The following is a 22,743-nucleotide window of genomic DNA, read 5'->3' as shown; positions in this document are numbered from 1 at the left end:
GGAAAAACAGAAAAATGAAGTAAACGACCCCTTATATTTTTAAGGGCAAATTCGTTATCCCAAGGAAAGATCTTCAACTATCTAAACAAAACAAAAAAAAAAAAAAATCATATTAAGAGAAAAAGAAGAGTTTGCCAATCATCAACGCTATAAATCTCATAGATTGTGTCTAGTTTATGTCCGTCTTCCACATTATTCTCATCGATCAAATACCCATAGATATCATTTTACAATGGTTTCATTTTGATATTGAAGATCTTTTCTTGGGATGACAATTTTGCCCCTACAAATATAAAATCTGGCAATATTTTGCAGTCAATTTGGTCGGAAGGACCAAAACTCGTAACAAAGTTAGGCACCAAAATTGAAATATTTTAAAATTATGCACCAAAAGTAATAGAACCTCAAGAGTCATAGGACCAAATGTAAAATAAATTCTTCTTCCCCGTTCTTTAACTTTTTGTATTTTGTATTTTTTAGGGGAAAATGACACCCCCCCCCCTCCCCTAAATAACTACTCGTAACACCTCATGAATGATTCGTGTATTCATATTAGCCTTTAAATATTTTAAAAGTGACAATTTTTCTTCCTGATATGTTAAATAGACATGTTTACCCTTAAAATAAATATTTCATTTGTTTTTCTTCTACAAAAAAAAAAAAAAATCAATTTCTTTCCGGGTGTGTTTGGAAACCAGGAAAATGTCTTATGAAAAAATAAGTCATTTTCTAAAAAATATTTTCCTTTTCAGTGTTTGGTTGCAATATGGAAAACTGTCTTGATGTGTTTGGTTCATTTTATGAAAAATGAGTAGAATTGTATAATTAAACATTTTACTTGTTTTATTTAAATTATAAAATATTTATTATAATATTAAAAATAATGTTATTTATTAAAAAAAAAACCTTTGCAAAAACCAGACCAAGGTTGTGATTGTCAATGTAGTTGTGGTATGTGAAAAATGACTTCCGCCAAATTTTGGTGGAAGTCATTTTCCTCAAAAACAGTTTTCCTTTTTGATTAGAAAATAATTTTCATTGATTTTGATTTTTTAGGCTCTTCCAAATACGGAAAATTGAAAAATAATTTTCAAAAATTATTTTTTCAAGTTTTTATACACACCCTTATTTGAAAAAAATAATAAAGACATTTGGAGAAAATATATATTACGAGATAATAATCTATTAGTAATATGAGAAATTTTATAATTATTATAATGATAATTAATATAATATAAAAATTGTTATCAAGACTATTATTGTATTTTTAGTTATGCTAGCACTCTTATTATTGTAGACATTTGGTTGTTGAGACTTGTTATTAATTATACCAATGCCGTAGGAAACAACTTTATTAATTTTTCTTCTCAAAAGTTACGGAATTAAAAATTCTAAGAGGCCAGGAGGGTCGGAATTCTAATTTCATAAAGTGAAAGAATTCAAATTTGAAGAAATTGTATTTCGATTAAACCAAAGTAAAAAAAATGTCAGATTTTTTATGTAATCCTCCCAAGTCCCAACCAAACGAGGCATTAGCAATTGGAAATATCCAGCGGTTACTAATAAATTTTTCTTTTAAGCCCAAAAAACCCAGATCCAAAAAAACACGCTTTTCTTCTCCGATCCTTTTCTATCTGTAAATCACTTGCTTGATTCCTTCCTTGCTGGGGAGCTTTCACGGAGCACATCGGAGCCGCGAAGACGACAGCTATATATACACTCGCGCCGAGCGGGGAGTTTCAGCAAAGAGAGTAAAGAGTTTCAGAAATGGCGGATTGGGGGCCAGTTGTGATAGCGGTGGTGCTGTTTGTGCTGTTGAGTCCAGGGCTGCTGTTCCAGCTGCCGGGGCGGGGCCGCGTGGTGGAGTTTGGGAATATGCAGACCAGTGGGCTTTCCATTTTGGTCCACACCATTATCTTCTTCGGCCTCATCACCATCTTCCTCATCGCCATCGGAGTTCACATCTACACCGGCTGATTTATTGATTTCCGTTTTCCGATACCTCAACCACCTCCTCTCCGGCACCTTTTTTTTTTTAATTGATTCCTTGCCTTATTCTCCAAGTACGGTGTATTTAGATTCGTTTTTTTCCAGTTTATGTCGAATTATTAGGATTTGGTTTAGTAATTAGTATGGTTTGTGTGTAAGATTTTGGGCTGGAGGGTGTGTATCTGGGATGTTCTAGTTTGGCCATTAGTGGGAGGGGTTTTCACTTTTCAGTTCTTTAATGAATATTATATTACTGCGTCGCTATCTGCAAATATTGATTTAACAAATATAATATCAGAACTGATTTTTGATTTCTTTATGAGTTAACTCGGTTTTTGAGTATAGTGGTTTTGTCAAGTTTTGTGTTAAATTTTAAATTGATCAATTGTGATTCTTTGATTATCAAATTGTTATTGGTCTAATATAATGATTCTTTTAACTTTTAAAATTTATCAGTTCATGATCTTCTAGGAAGGACATTGGTTAAAATTAATAATTGAAAGATTTTAAGTAGTTAACTTGAATCACGAATTGTAACAGTTAAAAAGTCAAAAATTACAAATAATTAATTTAAAATTTAAAATTAAATGTGATAAAATTATTATACTTAAAGGACTTGCTTGTATTAACTTTTCTTTAAATATTACCAAAAAAGTTGGTAATTATCAAGAAGCTCAAAAGCAAGCAATCAAGCCTAGCCATGTAGCCTTTTCAATTGATTGCCAACAAATGCTTAATCATGTCATTCAATTGATTGCCAACAAATGCTTAATCATGTCAATAGTAGTAAGATTGATGCTTTGATTGATTAATTATATAGAGTATAGTAGTTTTAGTCATTTAATTTTAATATTTTCACTTTTTATTTTAAAGAAAAAAAATCGTAGGTATAAAAGAAATACATTTAAAAAAAAAAAAACGATTTAGAATCTTCTCAAGTCTAAGGGCCACTCTCATGTCAATTTAAGAGTCAAAATGAAGACACTAATGTATTGACTTTTCAATGAAATTCTATACAATTTAGATTTTTTAAAAAGTAGTTTAATGGGTTTCAAATCATTAAAATCGGATAGCAAGATATTTGAGTAAATTTCACCTTTTTTTTAAAAAAAGAAAACACCAAACTTCACTTGGTTGGCGTGAGTTGCCGTGTACTTTCATCCCTTAAAAGATGTCGGGAGTTCAAATCTCTTCTTGTATGAAAAAATCACTTTAGCCAACACTTTATATCCTTTAATAGTCTAAGTATGATACAGACTTAAATGTATCTCCTATAATTAAGGTCTGTTTAGGACATCCCTAATTAAGAGATGGCTACCCTATTCTCTAAAGTAATACATTATAAATGAAAGGAGGAGGATGAGAAAATAACTCCTTGTAATCAGACAAAAAAATGGATTCCGGACTAACAAATGGACAATACCATTTGCTGATCCCTTAACAAAAGATATACCCACATTGTTATAATGCAATAGCATATCCTTAATATCAAATAAAGCAAGATCAAAAGAGGATGATCATTCATTCATTTGTGTTCTTAAGGCTTTGTAATAATCAAAAGAGCATCAGATTTCACATGCACATTGTCCATATTTTGTGACTTCAACCAACTCAATTCTTTCCGATGGTGATAGCCTTTGCTTTCTTGGGCAAATATAACACATTCTATATGATACATTTAGCAACAATGAATTTGCCATCAACAATAGCATCTACATTTAATTTGAGGCAATCCTCTAGAGGTTTCACCCATTTAATTTGTCTCAACAAGATTGGCCCAAATGAAGGAAGGATTACTACCTTTCCTAGCTTCTGAGAAGCACTTGTTTAGAAAATACGGGGTCGTTTACTTCGTTTCTCTGTTTTTCCATTTTCAGTTTTTCTTCTCCATTCTTCCAGTTTTTCATTTCTCTAATTTTTCAATTTTCATTCCCCATTTCTCTAGTTCTTCATTTCTCTAGTTCTTCGTTTCTCTAATTTTAAATACAATCGTCTCTAATAACATTTTTACATTTCTACAACAAGGATAATAATGATAATGATAATAATAATAATAATAATAATAATAATAATAATAATAATAATAATAATAATAATAACGAAAATTGTAATTTATGCCCTCCATAATATGTCAAGTATCAATGTTACCTCTGAATTATTAGTGGTGTAAATATTGTCCCTCAATTATCAAAACGGTACATATAATGTCCTCCTGTAGTGTAAATGTTGCCCCTCATATTTCAAAACGGTACATATATTTTCTCTCCCGTAGTGTAGATGTTGCCCCTCATATTTCAAAACGGTATATATATTTCCTCTCCCATACAGTACGAAAGGGGCAATATATGTACCGTGTTAAAAATTAAGGGGCAACATTTACACCACTAATAATTCAGGGGTGACATTGATAATTGACATATTATGAGGGGCATAAATTATAATTTTATTGAAACTGAAGCAAAGGCGCACAGTAAGATTCGAACCAACGATGTGTACTGTTCACCCGAGTTTTCCTCCATCCTTCCATTTGAAGAAGTCCAAAATTACTTTCTCCAAAAATGTAATGAAGTGGGAAAATGGAGATGGAGTAAGCATTTAGAAGAAGAAATCTAGTAAATAACTTCTTCAATTTTTATTTTTTCCACCTCTTAATTTCTTAATTTTTTTTAAAAATCCTCCATTTTTCCAAGTTGGTAAACGATCCCTACTTTGCCTTAAAAGACTTTGGCACTTGGCTATGAGGGATATTGAAGAATTATCCAGACTTGCGTACTTAGTAAATTAAAGCTAAATTGAATTCAGGTGCATTATAAAAATCCATAACACCTCCTACTTCTTGGGGCTACATAGAGCCTACCAATTCTTCCACTTAATTCCTCTACATTTTTCTTTAGTCCATCTACACTTTCATTTTTGTTACAAACTGTTCGGGTAATCCACATATAACATAACTAGTTTTCAAATTATTACTACCACCGCCATCACCATCATCGCACAGCCACTACCATCACCACGACACAACCACCACCATCACCACTTATTATTATTGTTATTATTGTTAAATAACAAATAATATGTGCATTTTCCAAAAAAAAAAATGAACTAAATAAAAAAATGCAATTTTTAAATTTTTAGCCAAACAAAAAAATGTAGTTTCCTGACATTCAACCAAACACTAGAAGATTAAATTATTTTTTATAAAATGAGCACTTTTCTGGAATTTTTAAAAAATATTTTTCAGGTATCCATACAGAACCTAAGTTAAACTGTACAACAAATTAAACAATTTTTATTTTGATGTGGATAAACTAAAAATTAATAAGTTACTTGAAGTAGCTCTATATTATTAGTTTATTGCATTTAAAAGAAAATCTAGTTTATTTTTTGGTTATTGTAAAATTTATGTATACAAAGTGATTATTTTAGTTTATTTTTTAAAATTAATTTTAATAAACGGATTCACATCTTGAATATCCTAAAACCCCTGTTAAACCCAGTCCTAGCCTTCTAGGGTTCCATTTCTCTGTTGAATCCATCAATGGCTACTCTTAGATACCTCCTCTCCAGAGCCTCATCAAAACCTCTCCCTAACTCCCTCCATTCCAGCACTACAATTTCCCGGCTCTTAACAACTATACACTCTTTCATTTCCCAGCACCATCGGAATTCCAGATGTTTCTCCTCCGCCCAGGATTACAGTCAGGACTCTGATTCCTCTATTGCTGCCGCTTTAAATATCGATCGCCGCATTCCCGCCACTATCATTACCGGATTTCTAGGCTCCGGAAAGGTATTAACAGAATTTTCAGTTACTTCTGTGATTGCGCTTTATGTTTTTGAGGTTTTGACTGTTTTACTTTGTTATAGTTAGAGTAGAATTTGAAAAAGAGGTTGCTTGGTCATTTGATTGTAAGGATAATGAGAATTTTTCAAAAAGTAGTGTGATTATGATCCCCATGAATAATGAAACTTAGCTGTTTTACGTACTTGTGTTAGAAATTTTAAATTCAAAGGTTTTGCTTCTTTTAGTGAATGTTTTTTTATCCTTGTATTTTCTGATGATCAATAAAGGAGATTTTTATTTTATAAATAATATCTCCCTAGTATAACTTACCCGTATTATCTCTTTCGAATTTTATATTTTGTTCTTTCTACTAATTGGACTTGGATTACTTTACAGACCACTCTTTTGAATCATATATTGACAGCTCAGCATGGGAAACGGATTGCTGTGATTGAGAATGAGGTATTTAAGTTCAACCGGACTATAGGATCTGATCTGTTTAGTTCTTCATGATGCTCCATTTTAATTTGGTTCAAAACTCTATTGTGTTCTCCAATAGAATTTTCACTAGTCAGCTCTGGCAGGCACCAAAGGGAAGTTAAATGAGAATGGTGATTAAAAAATTCTTCAGAATAAGGAATAAGTTGATACTGGCCCACTGGATCTTAGATGAACTTATGATCGCATGTGCGTGTGTGTATTCATTATATTTATTTTTCTTTATCCTTTTCGGTTAAAATGTTAAATTTTAGTGCCATGACTTGAAGATGGGTCCTTAAATGTTGCTTTAATCTCAAGTTGTGGGATGTGTCCAGTTTATTTATGTGTTTTGGCATTTTCTCTATATTGTGCTCTTGCCTGCTATAGTTGAAATGACATAATTGAATATTTGAATATACTTCCTGCCTTGTGATATTTCGAATGTCACTTAGCAGATTATGTAAGGTCAGGAAGGCTTTTGCCATTAATCAGAGTTACTTGATTTATAATTGATCTAGTCTGGATAGGGGGATTTGATGGTTCATTCGGTGATAAACATTTATCTCTAATGATGACATCATCATGGTCCATTTTGCCATTAATCAGAGTTACTTGATTTATAATTGATCTAGTCTGGATAGGGGGATTTGATGGTTCATTCGGTGATAAACATTTATCTCTAATGATGACATCATCATGGTCAACAATGGTTCTCTAGCTATACTGTGCATGGCGATCAATGACTGTCTATGCTGCACTGTTATTAATAAGAGTTTCATGATTTATTAATCTATGTAGTTTGGAGAGGTTGATATTGATGGTTCATTAGTTGCTAGTCATTCATCATCTAATGAGGACATTATCATGGTCAATAATGGCTGTCTATGCTGCACTGTGCGTGGTGATCTCGTTAAAATGCTTTTGGAGTTGGTCAAGACTAAGCGAGACAGATTTGATCATATAGTTATTGAGACCACAGGTATCTCTCCTCAGTATGCATCGACTTAAGCACACATGTAGAGTTTTCATCTCTCTATTGTGTGTGCATTTGGGCAAGTGTAAATAAGTTTCCTGCACTTCTCCTTTCCCTTCACTGATGTGCTTTGTGGAACACTAGCTTCTGGCAAATCTATTTGACATGATTACTGTAGATGTTTAACTTGTTATTACAAAATTTATCTCATTATTATCTTCAATATGCATTCCCAAAGTTTTAATATCTATATATTGGTACTTGTTTTGCAGGCCTAGCTAAGCCAGGTCCTGTGATTGAAACATTTTGCTCTGATGAACTGGTTTCAACCCATGTGAAACTTGATGGAGTTGTTACTTTGGTTGACTCCAAACATGCCATGCAGCATTTACTTGAGATCAAACCCAGATTTGTGGTGAACGAGTCTGTGGATCAAGTTGCTTATGCAGATCGAATTATCTTGAACAAGGTAAGGTCCAGCTTCTGGCTATTCTCATTGTTGGAGCAACAGCTTCCTTATTGCAATTTCTAAAATTTTGAGAAGCTCTTTGATAGACACTGGTTGTACATGTTATTTACCTGATTATGTTGACAGATTGATTTGGTTTCTGAGGCTGAGCTGGAGGAATTAACAAAGAAAATTAAGGTACAGTCTTTGGCCTAAGACAGTTCCATCTCTGAATATCAACCTTAACAAGATTTATGAATCTAGAAGTAATTAATGAAAGACACAGGAAAGAAGGTGCTACACACTGGTTCAATAAAAATCCTTTTTTTTTTTTTACCTTCCTTCAGAACCCCCTTTTCTTGTGCTTTGTTACCTGTATGTTGCTGGTATAAAATGTGGAGTAATCAAATTAGGATGTTTTTTTTTTTCCAAGGAGTTACCATTCAATATGTTGGGTTTTCATAGGTTGCATTATTGTAGTTCCTTTACTGTTTTTGTGGGTGATTGTTAATTTCTTCGCAGCATTGTATTGATTTTTATAAATGTGTCAGCATATCAATGGGGTGGCACAAATAAAGAGAGCTAAATTTGGAGTAGTTGATATGGACTTTGTTCTGGGAGTTGGAGGCTATGACCTTGACAGGTAGTCCTACCTGAAAAATACAAATTTCCCTCTTGATTGTGGTTTGCATGCGTGTATGCGTACTATCCAGAAAAGGGTATGCTAGAAATTTTTATCTGATGTTTTATATATGTTTTTGGTTGTAGAATCGATTCAGAAGTTCAGTCAGAAGGCTCTCATTGTGACCATCACCATGAAGATGGCCATGGTAGTTGATTCTGTAATTTTGCTTTAATTCTTTAACTTTGGAGTAATTTGGCTTAAGCATACACTTCTCTTATATTTCTTTGAAGCATTTTCTTTTCTCTCTATTTTGATATATGCAATGGCTGTTTGGTTGAAAAAGTTCTATGATTTTACCCAAATGCAGGATCCTTTTATTTTGGGTGCATCTGATTGACTGATCCTTTTCCTCTTTACTAGATTATTTTTTATTTTTTATTTTTTATTTTTTATTTTTTTTGTTTTTTGTTTTTTTTGTTTTTGTTTTTAGCTCAAGGCCTCTTTACTGGAGCATTAATGGTATGTATTTGTTTTGGGCAGGACAGCACAAGCATGATCATGTACATGATTCAGCTGTCACCAGCGTCAGTATTGTTTCTGATGGAACCTTAGATTTAGATGAGGTAATTTTCTATGTTAATTATGCTGTGTACGAACTATACTTAAACTCATTGTGAATGAATGTAATATCATCCTGCGTGGCACACAGGTTGATGATTGGCTTGAAAGACTTGTAGAGGAAAAAGGCGATGACCTATACAGAATGAAAGGTGTTTTATCTGTGAGCGGTTCTGAAGAACGCTATGTATTTCAGGTACTTAAGTCATGCCGGATTGTTTGCTTGATTTAACAATCCTACAAGTGTACCCGTGCATATTGTGTTCTAATTCCCTGTTTATTTTAGGGTGTACACTCTGTTTTAGATGGCTGCCCAGGCAAGACATGGGGCCCAGATGAGAAACGAATAAACAAGCTTGTGTTTATAGGCAGGAATCTCGATGAAACTGCACTGAGAAAAGGTTTCAAAGGCTGTTTAGTGTGAACACAGGCTGTCAGGTATTATTCTCACGAAATCTATTTTCGGTTGATATGTTCCAACTGTGGAAAGATTTCATGCTGAAGATTCAGTGCATTTTGGTTTCGAGTTTTACCCTCTTGCCTTCCTGTATACAAAGAATTCAGTGGGGAAAGATGCACTTGTAGCCCTGATTTAGTCGTTTTTTAGTCATCCCCACTTAGAAGCCCCTCACTGAATTGTAGATGTGTAGGTATACCATACCTATAAAGTCTTTGTAGTACGTAGCCTGTGGCATTTTCTGTTTGGTTTCCATTTCAATGCTATAAACATTAAGCAGCCACAAATTGTAAGTTTTTATTCCTAAAAACAAGAAAAAACATCGAAGTTTGATAGACTCACATACAAGTCTTCTAGCTAGTCATTGACTTTAAAAAAACAGTTGCACACTTTTTAATTTATGTAAAATGTCTTTAAATATAGTGAATGAAAAATATATAGAATAATTATAAAAAAAATTACTAACTAAAAATTAAACAAATCAATAAATTCGAGGCTTATGATGAAGGGCACATCAGTTTAGTTTTTATTGAATGCAATGCAAATAGTGGTACAAGATTATTATTACAATATATATAGTTTACTTTTCAACAAGCATATATTATATTGTTTTTTTGAAAACAACATATATTATATTATAGAGATGAGAATAAGTGATGAACATTAATTATAGCTAGACATAGCGTTTCAAGTATTGATGAATGCGAGTATACTGAACTTCTGGATAGAGTTGAGAAGCTTCTTCCGCATCCTCTCCAATGTCAAAGTTGGTTAAACAACTCTCATAGAAAATGTGGTAGTAATGTGCCACTCCTACTTGATTAGCATAGTCCATATCTGCATATACAATTTTAGTTATTATTTTTTTAACATGTGATTAAAAATCTAAAGACTATTTTTGCATATTCGAAACAATTATTAGAGACCAAATTTACTATTTAATCCTAACTTATATTAGGTAGTACAAAAATAACATGTTTATTTATATTACCTTTCATGGAAGCCAAGAATTCATCCGCAGAAAGGGAGATTTTCTCCAGCTGTTTTCCATTGAGTTTTTCCCATGTAGCAACCAACTCCCTTTGAGTAAGGATGTTTTCATGTGGCCTTAGGTATATTGTCTTGTTTAAGGCCCGGGGATCATCTATAGTCTTGATTGTGTATGTTGCAATATCATCTTCATCCATGTATACCACTGCATATATGCATAGTATAGCATTATATTAGAAGCAAGGTTGAAGTAGGCACTAGGCACTAGTCGGGCGGTGCCTAGCGCTTAGGCGGGCACCAAATTTTTTTTTTAAAATAGTGACAGATTTGTAGTTTGACAATTTTAATGAGCCTGTTTTCAATATTCAATCAAATAAAACCTCCAAATAAATGAAGTAATGATAATTTATAAGTCATAACATCATAATAATATTAAAATTAATAATTAATGAAAGACGAAATCGGACGAAATCGAACGAAATTAGTCAAAATCGGACTCAGTCGATTTTGGCCGAGTATAGGCCAAAACGGCAAGGATGGGTGCCGCCTAGGCGGCCGAGTTTTGCAACCATGATTAGAAGTAAAATTTGTCTAGAATAGGGGTGTAAACGAGTCGAGTCGAGCTCGTTAAGAAAGGCTTGGCTCGAGCTCGATAATTGATGCTCGAGCTCCTCGATCTTGAGCTCAACTTTGGGCTCGATGGGAAACTGCGTAGCTTCGTCTAGTCTCGACTAGTCGACTATCGGGCAGCACTGCAGCAGCTCCGTTAGTTCGACATCGGCAAAGGTGGAGACCGGAGACAAGGGTCGTCGGCCGGCAATCTTCCAGTGTTTCCATATCTCGTCTCCATGTCGTTGTCGTCGACAGTCTTCCAGACTCCAGAGTTAGGGCTTGGGGGGAATGGGGGAAGGAGTGCGGGGCTGCGGGGCTGCGAGAGTACTGGAGTAGGGAAAGCCTTAGAAGGTAGTAAAATTTCAATAATAATAATAATAATAATAATAATAATAATAATAATAATAATAATAATAATATTACTATTATTATTATTATTATTATTATTATTATTATTATTATTATTATTATTATTATTATAAGGCTCGAGCTCGATAAGTAAACGAGCCTCTCGAGTTCGGCTCGAGCTCAATTTTGACCGAGCTTGAGCCGAGCTTACACCCCTAGTCTAGAATGATATATTATATAATATTTTCAAAAGATAATATTCTTTTTTTTTTTTTTTTTTGGTATATATAATATTCTTTGTAGAGTTTTTTCACTTTGATTTGGTTATTCATTTATAATACTCTTCCCGCCCTATTTTATTTGTCCGGTTCAGTTGAACTTTGATTTGGTTATTCATTTGATTGATATTTGGTTTTTAATGGACCAAATCTGTCCACACGGATTCGTGGGAAGGGGTAGACTCACTTGAACATAGAATTACATTCATGTAAAAACAGGGGCTGGATTGTTGGATTTTGGATATCTATGGTTGTAATTAGTTTTTATGTTTTTGTGTGTTGTGTCCGCTTGTGTGCACTGTCGTTCATGGACGTGTTCACGTTGGTCCAAATACTGTGGATTCACACATACATACTACGGATACAGTCGTGTCCACAGGTGTGTGCACAATATATGTCCACATATTTGTATTTTAAGGATGTTTGCATGTGAATGCAACTCTCTATATATATAGAAAATGAGAAGGGATTGAATTGAAGTATGTATAGTAGTTGGAGTAGTATACCTTTGGCATTGCCATCTCCATAGATGTAAACTTTGTGTTTTGGAGGAAGAACGGTGCCAAGTTGAGAGAGATTGGGACAAGAATAGCCAGCAAAGAAATTAGCAGAAATGTAAGTGTGGGGAATATTAGCTTCTTCTATTGCCTTTCTGATCTCCATCTTCTCATCAAATGTAACCCTTCCTGGTTCAAGTGCATGCCCCATTCTTGCAGGATCCATGCCGAATTCCGATGGAAGGAAACGCTACAAATTAAAATATATATTTATTCACTTTAATTTTAAGCAATGCCCACACTACCTATACATACATGATACATGACTTCTCAGTTTAATTTCACCCTGCATGCATACTTGCATTTTACTTTATACATCCTCACATATATGACCTACCGATCATGATTTATGATTATTGAAGGCCGCCATAAGTAATTCTTTTCTTTATTATAGTTTTGAATTGGCTCTACATACATCTAGTGAGCAAATTATACCATTTATTGGTCCACATTGTATTGTAGACCCTCATTCAAAATGACATTCAAATTATGTGTTTGCAGTTAACAAATTATGTATTTACAAATAAATTGAAGGTATATACAGAACATATAATATGTTAACAACAGAAACATAATAATATGTTAATTACATGCACATAATATGCGATTAACTTATTATGTGTCTATTGTTAATATATTATGTGTATATGGTTAACATATTATGTGCGTGTAGTTAACCAATTATGCGTTTTCGCTTTAATTACAAACACATAATGTATTAACTGAAAGACATGCCAAGTAGCTCGTAGCTGAATGACACCTCTTATGACTTTTCTAAATGGGAGGTCATAGGTTTGCCCCCAATGAAAATACTACATTTCGGAGTTCGTAATGCAAGATGAACCATGATCCCTTAATGTTATTATTTATTTATTTATTTTTACATACACACGTACAATTGACCAAACTTGGCACACTAATGGGGTGTATTTATCATGGCTTTTATTGACTTTTAAAATGACACACTTTAATAAACCTTCAATGACTTTAAACAATCAAACTTTTGTAAACTTTATAAGAGTTTATAAAAGTCTATGTTAATTCATATATACATTTATTAACTTTAATGAGTTTTTTTTTTTTTTAAATTTTAAAACGTCTACAAAAGTCATTAAAATTTTAAATTGAACACATCTTTAAAAATATTTTACAGTAAACAAATTGTCTAAATAAAACATTCAAAATATAATTACGAGTTGTATACAATAAAAATTTTAAATAAAATATTATGAATAATATAAAAATTGAACAGAATATATTATTACTAACAACGAGAAAAAAAAATGTTATTTGTAGTAACAATTTCAGGCTGCGAACAACAATTTATTGTAAAAAAAAAAAATTATATTACAAATATAAACATAAAATGAAAAATTAAAATATACAAGTATTTATGAATATTATGAAACCTATATTAAATTTTGATGGAGATAGATGAAAAAATTGCTATGTTCAAATCATATATCTATTTTGATGGAGATAGATGAAAAAATTGCTATGTTCAAATCATATATCTAGGAGAAAAAGTTTAATTTAGAAGTTTGTGGCATGAGGGATGAATTTCAACTATACTTATAATTAGTAAAAAAAAATATCTACAAAATTCGTAGTCGGATAGATTTTGTAAAAGTCAATATTTTTTTTTTTTTCAATACCAATATACTTAAGACTTTTAAGTTTGAATTGAATACCCATTCCCTTCTCTTTAAAAGTTAAAATCCAATACAAATAAACTTTTTAAAAATTTATATGGAATACTAGACTTTTAAATTACATACTTACAAGTTTTTATAAGTCCATACAAATCTAGATTAAATACCCCTTGCTTAACGTTGATATATATAGATGTTTACTTGTTGTGTTACCTCTAGGCTATAGCCACATCAAGCCTGTTTCCCTTTAGCTCATTTATGTTCAAACTTTGTGTTATTGTGAATCATATTCAGATTATGTACTTGAGATTAACATATTAAAATATATAATATGATGATAAATATACATACTATACATAATCTGCATCAAGATCCACAAAACCCATAGCAAACATTGATCTACAACAATATAATTTGTCCAAAAGAGTTAAACTATATTAAAAGATATATAATACAATCAATACTAGTTTCACACGTATCATCATCATGTCTTTATGTACTTCTCCATTTTTTGTGGGATTATATTCTTAACCACTTGCCAAACATTTTGTATTCAAATTGACACCTTTTATGTCTCTTATTGAGTGATGGTGTATTGACTCTTTGGATTATAATTGATTGAGAATTTATTGCTTTTATATATGCAGTATTCTTATAATAACTGCTTTTACGTCTATGTAAATTCAATTCAGTTTAATGAAAAAAAAAAAGAGTGAATAATATAGTGATAAATGAGTAAATATCAATTTTGGTTTTACGAGTATTAGCAAAATAACAGTTTTGGTCTATATATTTAATTCTTATCAATTTTTATCTACGATTTTAGTATCAATTTTCATCCACAACTATTGTTTTAGTGCCAAAATTCGTCACCCTTTCATTTAAGACATGCCGAAATATAAAATCATTAGAATATTTTTGTCCTTTTCAAATTAAGATTCTTAGTACTAAAAAAAATATCAATTTAAGCATGAATAAATGGATTTTATGTCCTAAGATTGATCCCAATTCGCAGTTCTCCTCCTCAAATTAAGGTAGGATGAGGAAGAGAACTGTGAATTAGGATCGCTCTTAGAGCTTAAATCTCTTTATTCATGCTCAAATTAGGATCTTAAGTTGAAAAGGACTGAAATATTTTTAAAAATTTTAAATTTCGACATGTCTTAAATGAGAGAGTGATGAATTTTAACACTAACACAATAATCATAGATGAAAATTGATAGGAATTAAACATATGGATGAGAACTGTCATTTTGCTAGTACCATGGTTGCAGTAGGCGCTAGTCGGGCGCCCGGACAGCGCCTAGGCGGAATCTAGGCGGGCGCCAAAAAAACAGTGGTAGACTTGCAGTTTGACAATTTTAATGAGATTGTTTTCAACATTTAATCAAATAACACATCCAAATAAATGAATTAATGGTAATTCATAAGTCATAACATCAAAACAATGATTTTAAAAAAAAACATTAAAACAATATTAAAAATTAAAAATACTCAAATATGAAATACTCAAATACTTCAATCTTTTAAAAATTCAAAGTATCAAACTAGTCTACGAGTGTATATATATCATATTATATACGCACACACATATATATAATAAAAAAAAATAGGTCAAGCCGATCAGGTTAACTCGACCGAAATCGACGAGTTAACTTGATTAACTTATACGCTAGGTGGCCAAATCGGCCGAGTTAGGCGCTAGGCAGCCGGTAACCTAGGCGGGCGTTTAGGGGAAAATCGCCACGGTCAGAGGTGCCTATCGCCTAGGCGGGCGCCTAGACCGATTTTTACAACCCTGGCTAGTACTCTTAGGGCCAAAATTGATATTTGCTGAATGGGGTAAATAGTAACCTTAATATTGCCGGCTTCTTTGATAGCCTCAACAAGCTTTCGCTGCAGGAGAATGTTGTGGCTGCGGATATGCGCGCCCGACATGGTACATATAACCACGTCCACTTCCTTCACGGCGTCCACCAGGCTGCGGTGGTCGTCAAACGACGCCTCCACCAGCCTCGCCCCTTGCTCCTTAAACGACAACAACATTTGGAACTTGTCGATGTCCAGACCGATTTCACGGCGCAACAGCACGTGGGTTATATGCCCTTGGGCTAGGCTGGCCTTCACTATTCTCCTCCCAATGTACCCCGTGCCACCCACAACAAGAACCTTACTCTTTCCCATCTCATCTGGGATGCTTACCTGCAATATAATATAATTAATGCCTCTAATTTGCCTTAGCTTATGTGGGTTTCAAAACTATAATAACCATCCAATCTTTATATAGAGTTTCGTCATCTGAGGTTAGTTCTAAACGATGTCGTTTTGATATTAAAAAAAAAAAAAATTTCTTGCGCATGTGTTAGAATATTGAAGATTTTGGGGGTAAGATAATGTATTGTATAAGTTAGAGGGAAAATGGTCAAATAGGCCCTCGAACTTTAGCTTAAAAGTTAATTAGGCCCTTAAACTTTTTAAATGTGCAATTACACCCATCAACAATTCATTTAAGTGCAATGAGGCCCAGAAACAAATTAATGACCTGCTATCACAGGTCATTAAGGTTCAGGCCACCTTCTGGCGAATTTTCCGGCAAAAAAAAAAAGACCGGTGAAATTTCTGATAAAAAAAGTGACCGACGAAATTTTCGACAAATCTGAGTCGGTTGCTGGTCACTTTTTTTGCTAGAAAATTCGCCGGAAGGTGGCTGAACCCTAATGACCTGTGATAGCAGGTCATTAACTTGTTTTTGGGTTTCATTGCACCTAAATGAATTGTTGATGGGTGTAATTGCACCTTTAAAAAGTTTAGGGTCAAATTGACTTTTAAGCTAAAGTTCGAGGGCCTATTTGACCCTTTTCCCTAAGTTAGAATATTGTGTTTTATATGTGTTAGATTAATAATGAAATTTCTAGGGTAAGATAATGTATTTTATGAGTTAGAAAATTGTATTTTATGAGTTAGCATAATGTATAATACATTTTGTGTTAGAATAATGAAATTTCTGAGGTAAGATAATGTATTTTATAAGTTAGAATAGTGTACTTTATATGTTACAATAATATATTTTATGAATTAATAATGTACTTTATGTATTTTTAAGCTGTAGTTTCACAGTTGTGTAAATCATGATCCACGCAATAACGAGGGGTTGGCTGGTTAGAACAAATTAGTACCAAGTTGCCCTATGAATTGAAGTTTGTGATTGCACTGCTTTAAAGTTTTCTTTTTCATTTTTATTTTAAATAATACTATTCTTCTCCCATTTCATATTATATTTATTTTCAACATGATAATAATTTTTTTTTTTTGGTCTATTAGTTACCTTGAATTGGCACCTCACCTAAGATTAAAAAAATAAATATACTTACTAATTAACCATAAAAGAAATTCACCAAATCTTGCTACATAATTAAAGAGGTAAAAATTATGAGGCAAAAATCAAGTTGGAAAATATATTGAAAGTTAATTATAATTACAGCATCTCCAAGGTACCGGTAAGACGGCAAAAAATAGTTGCAAAACACCATACCAACAAATTTCACCTCTTCAAGTGGGAGCATATTTGCAGCAAAACGCCATATTATTTGGCGTTGATGAACTGTATGGCGCGGCACTGTTCATTCGCGACAAATGTGAACCGGGAAGAAATAGGTCATTTTGTCGTTACTTGTTTTTATAATTTCAAATGTATCATTTATTTATTTTATATGTATTTTTTATGTTGTTAAATATTTATATTTAAAATTTGTATTATTAAATATAATTATACCATTTTAAAGATCTCATTGAAATGATTGAAAAAGACTTGAATATATGTTAATTAAAATTTCAAATACATCAAACATAACTAGAAAATAATAAAAAATAAAATTCATACGACATAATATTAATATTAGAAAATACAACACAATTTTTAAAAATAAAATAAAATAAATAATTTCCTAGTCCACTGCCACTTCCTCCCAAATTATCAAAATATTTATCAAATTTATGATTTGATTAACTAAATGTTTTATTTGATATCTTTCAGTTCTTTCTAATAATTAAATGTACTAGATGTTTTATGCTATATTATAATGGTGGAATAAATTAAATTTTTTAAAATATTGTTAAATTTAATTTTTTAAATAATTAATGTTATGAAAAAAATTAATGTTAATAAAAATTATTATTTACATTTATATTCTATATTAAACTAATTAAGTTTGAACTAATTAAATTATATTAAACTAATTAAATTTGAACTAACAATTGAAAATCAAATTATTTTAGTACGTGTAGAAATTTGCTGTTTTGGTATAAATGTGTTGGAGATGAATAAAATTTAGTGTAAGAATATGTTGAGAATATTTCTTTGATGTGATATTTGCTAAAAAAATTGATATTTTGATGTAATGTGGGTTAGAGATGGCTTTATACCGATGAATAAAAATATTTTATTTTGAATAATGTAAATATAATGATATGAACATAGGACACGTTTTTAGCAAAGAAAGAGTATTTTAGAAGGAAGATAAACTAATAAGTGATTCGGAAAAAAGCTAATACATTATTAAATTCTTGAAAAATAAACCGATGATATACGTACTGCCATTAAATTGTAATATTATTAGATGACGGTCAACCTAGCATATTGATTTCAGTAAATTTTATTGTGGACTACTGGTTTGGAGAAGATATTTTTAAGTATTTTAATTTTATTTTTTACACTGATTTCATTATAGTAATGCTGAAGTATCATTTTATTATATTTCAGGTAGGTCTTTGTTATACATTTTCATTTTATACACACAATAGATTCATTATAACAACATAAAAGTATCATTTTTTATTTCGAAACACATCCATTTAACTATATACATATCTGTATGTGCTCTGCTATTCAGTTTCATTTTATACATAAAATCAATTCATTATAGCATCACTAAAGTTTCATTTTAATTTCACTACTACAAATTGTTTGACAATAATATATATATATATATATATATATATATATATATATATATATATATATATATATATATATATATAGATATAGAAAAGCGCTCATATGTGGTCATGTCATTAGGTGTGGTCGTGTGGTCGTATCTGTGTCGTTGAATCAGTTTAATCTAACGGCAGTGGTAATTCTGAGAATTTTCGCGCGTTTTGGTAAGTGGGGGTGTTGTGGTAATTACAGTGGCCATTTATAGCGGGCGGGTTCCAGAATACACCAACAGTGTTGACAACATACACCAATAGTGTAATAAAACACACCACAGTGAAACACACCAATGGTGTATTCCCGTGTTATGGTAATTACAATGGCCATTTATAGCGGTCGGCTTCCAGAATACACCAACAGTGTTGACAACATACACCAATAATGTAATAAAATACACAACAATGTGATTTCCTCTATACCGGTGTTTTATGACGAGTTTACCCTTGCAGTTCGCTGGGTAGGAGAATGTGCGCGAAATACTGAAAAAATCTTGATTAATATGATTCATTGGATCTATCTAATCTAATGGCCTATAATTGACCATATGACCACACCTAACAACATGACCACATGTGATCACTCCTCTATATATATATATATATATATATATATATATATATATATATATATATATATATATATATATATATATCGGTTTTACTATCTGATTTCATTTTATACATATAAAGAGATTCTTTATAGCAAAGTTAAAATATTATTGTAATTTATTACACATTTATTTAATAATATACATATTTAAATAATCTATTTTATCATGATGCACATAAGTGTATGATTCATCGAATAATGATTGATTGATTTGTTGAGCATTTTTGTCAAGGTTACTACAGTCAAACAATTTGTCAAGCACTGTTTTCAACTTTGGCTACGACAAAAATAATCAATTCAGTCGCCGTCAAAGATTTTTGTTTATTTATTTTATTTTCTGGTATGGTGAGATCACCATTTGTCATTGATGACATCTACCCGGCATGGCCGACAATATAAAGAACAAGAAAGTTTTTTTTTTTTTTTTTTTTTTTTTTTTTTTTTTTTGTCTTTTAATTTTTTTAAAATATATAAACTTAGGGTGTTTGGTTGGAATATAGGAATTGAAATTGAATTTAGAATTCAATAATTAGTAACAATAATGTGTTTTAAGAAAAGTAGAACAAATGTTTAGTAATAAATAAGAATTGAAATTAAAATAAATAAATATTTAAATATTATATATATTAAAATTTTATATTTAATGGTAGTATTTTCTTTTTAAAACTTTTTTTAAAAATAATATTTAGGTGATTCTAATTTTGTTAGATTAATTCTAAACTTAAGGGTTTGATTTGGTTTATTTTTATTAGCTAATTTTCCCCCATTTTTTCTTCCTTGCAATGACCATTTTACCCTCATAAAAAACAATTCGAATCAAATTACATTTTTTCGGTAAAAATTGGCCGACAGGACCAAATCTGCTAACAATTGCATAGTTAAAGGACTAAATTGAGAGTTTTGAAAGTCAAGTACTCAAATTACCAACACCCCAATAGTCACGTGACCAAAAATGTAATTTGTTCTATAATATAATATAATATATTATATTATTATACATAAAAATTATCAAAAGTTAAATAGTATAGTTGGTTTTTTTTTTTTTTTTTTTTTTTTTTAAATGAAAGGTCTAGGGATTGAACATTGCTCATTACATTATTTATTACAATATGTAATACACCTTATATTTATATTTACATTATTTGTTACAATTTGTAATACACCTTATATTTATTGTGATTTGTGAGATTTATTCATAATTCTAATTGTATATTAATTTTGAAATTTATAATGTGTTACATGTGATAAGAATGATTTAAAGTAATTAATTAATTGATACGAAATATATATGTTTTGTAGTTCAATTATAAAAAATATTTTAAAAGAAAAAAATTTACTTTTTATGAACTACTAGTTAATATAAAAGTTCCAAATGCGCATCATCTTATTTAAATATTCTAAAAATACTTATATTTTATCTAATTGAAATAAAAAGTATTTATGAATATCATATTAATAGTGTGATATACAATTTATTTCAACCATTTTATGTTTCACTATAAATATTTTTATTTTTCACTCTCACAAAACGAAATTTCTAAATTCGTCCCTACTAAACACACAGAATCCGGTTTCTAGAACCTTAGGAAAAGCAGGTGACTTGCAAAGTTGTGCATATTATCAAACGATAGAATTCTTCCCTTGTGGTTTATTTTTTGTCGTCCTTGTGGTAGGTAATAAATGCAAGAATGTGTTTTAATTTATTGACGTTTACCTAACATAAATCTTAAAATGAGATATGTATGAGTAATGAATGAATATGTAAGATGAACTTGTACGAGGTATCACGTTGCTCCCCTATGTGGGAGGTCAGTGGAGGCATTTGATTTAATAGGGTATTCCCTTTTTATATATAAAAAAAGGAATAAGGTTCAAATTGGCCGCTGAACGTAACCTGAAAATGCAATTAGGCCACTGAACGAAAAAAAAGTGCAATTAGGCCACTGAACACTCCAAAAATGTGCAATTTCACCTGATAGCAGGTTACCCTCAATTTTAGCAGGTTATCTGCTTACGTGGCAGCTGAATTGGCATTTTTAATAAATTTTAATTAATTTTTAATAAATTTTAATAATAACTTTTTATTAATTTTTTTTTTTAAAATAAAAACGACTTTATTTTATTTTTTATTTAATTTTTTCTAATTTTTTATAAAATTTATTATTAAAATTAATTATTAAAAATTATTAAAAATGCCAACTAAGCTGCCACGTAAGCAGGTAACCTGCTAAAATTGATGGTAACCTGCTATCCGGTAAAATTGCATACGTTTGGAGAGTTCAGTGGCCTAATTGCACATTTTTTGAGTGTTCAATGGCCTAATTGCACTTTTTTTTTTCGTTCAGTGGCCTAATTGCATTTTCAGGTTACGTTCAGTGGCCAATTTAAACCTTATTCCATAAAAAAATGAATGGATATGTAAGATGAACTTGTACGAGGAAATATTTATATGAAAACAGTTTTCACTTTTCACTGTATAAAATATAATAGGGAAAATTGTAATTTATGCACATTCACAAATATGTCATTTATCAATGTTATCCCTGAATTATTAGTGGTATAAATGTTGCCTCTGAATTTTCAAAACGTGTTATATATTTTCCCTCTCCAGAATTATTAGTGGTGTAAATGGAGTTACCCGTCGTTTTTCTTGTTCGAAGACCATGTTTTCCCCTCAATTTTTCTTTCTTTGTTTGTTAATTCTTGTGAGGGCATAAATTACAATTTCCTAATATAATATTACCGCACACTGCCGCTAGTGAGACTCGATCCCTGGTCATTCTTTCAAAGTTTCACTTTTATGACCAGTTGAGCTACCCATGCGGACAATATAATATTATTACACGTACAATATGTTGTGTACTTTGGTAAAGTGTTGGGGTAGAATAAGAATATGATATCTCCATTGTTCTTTTATTTCGTCGTAATAAGTGTCTTTTACAGTGGATCGGAAGATGAAGGTGAGTTACAAACTTTCATGACCATCAATTGTAGATTTAATGGTCATTCATGGAGGATCAATGAAAGCTCATCAGTACCTTAATGTCTTTGATGACAATTTTGGTCAAAGAACTACAAAGAGGTAAATCAATCGACCTAGTTTGTTCATAGTTGACTGACTCAAATCAAGAATACAAATAGACAGCTCTCGTTGAGAATTAAATTTATAATCTTATAATTACTTTGGCTGGGGTTGTCTCCAAAATAAGCAATTTTTTTTCTTTTTATTTATTTATGGGAAAATGACACTTTTTCCCCCTAAGTTATATACATATAGCACTTTTTCCCCCTGAATTATTCAAGTGGCTGTTTTTCCCTCTGAAATGTTAAATG

The 22,743-nt window shown here is 31.2% G+C and overlaps 2 protein-coding genes across 3 annotated transcripts; one reads left to right on the top strand and one right to left on the bottom strand.

Annotated features, from left to right (window-relative positions):
* Positions 1–5,445: 5,445 nt before the first annotated feature.
* Positions 5,446–9,655, top strand: LOC109177390 (uncharacterized GTP-binding protein YjiA-like). Its single transcript, XM_019326753.1, has 10 exons — positions 5,446–5,779; positions 6,170–6,235; positions 7,052–7,232; positions 7,499–7,695; positions 7,822–7,872; positions 8,226–8,317; positions 8,443–8,504; positions 8,840–8,922; positions 9,009–9,113; positions 9,204–9,655. The coding sequence occupies exons 1-10, from the start codon at positions 5,528–5,530 to the stop codon at positions 9,339–9,341; spliced, it is 1,227 nt and encodes a 408-aa protein (XP_019182298.1). The 5' UTR covers positions 5,446–5,527; the 3' UTR covers positions 9,342–9,655.
* A 191-nt stretch (positions 9,656–9,846) lies between these two features.
* Positions 9,847–16,104, bottom strand: LOC109177392 (isoflavone reductase homolog). Of its 2 annotated transcripts, none has more exons than XM_019326757.1 (5): positions 15,666–16,104; positions 12,109–12,349; positions 10,366–10,569; positions 10,009–10,211; positions 9,847–9,945 (listed from the first exon to the last, which is right to left on the bottom strand). In XM_019326757.1, the coding sequence occupies exons 1-4, from the start codon at positions 15,993–15,995 to the stop codon at positions 10,048–10,050; spliced, it is 939 nt and encodes a 312-aa protein (XP_019182302.1). In that variant the 5' UTR covers positions 15,996–16,104; the 3' UTR covers positions 9,847–9,945; positions 10,009–10,047. The 2 variants fall into 2 exon arrangements, with proteins under 2 accessions (XP_019182302.1, XP_019182301.1); XM_019326756.1 differs by having other exon boundaries at positions 9,847–9,952; positions 10,020–10,211.
* Between the last annotated feature and the right edge of the window lie 6,639 nt (positions 16,105–22,743).

This window comes from Ipomoea nil, unplaced genomic scaffold (genome assembly GCF_001879475.1).
Source record: "Ipomoea nil cultivar Tokyo-kokei standard unplaced genomic scaffold, Asagao_1.1 scaffold0804, whole genome shotgun sequence".
NCBI lineage: Eukaryota > Viridiplantae > Streptophyta > Magnoliopsida > Solanales > Convolvulaceae > Ipomoea > Ipomoea nil.
Note: the sequence above shows the minus strand (reverse complement) of the source record. Positions and strands in the feature narration are given on the sequence as shown.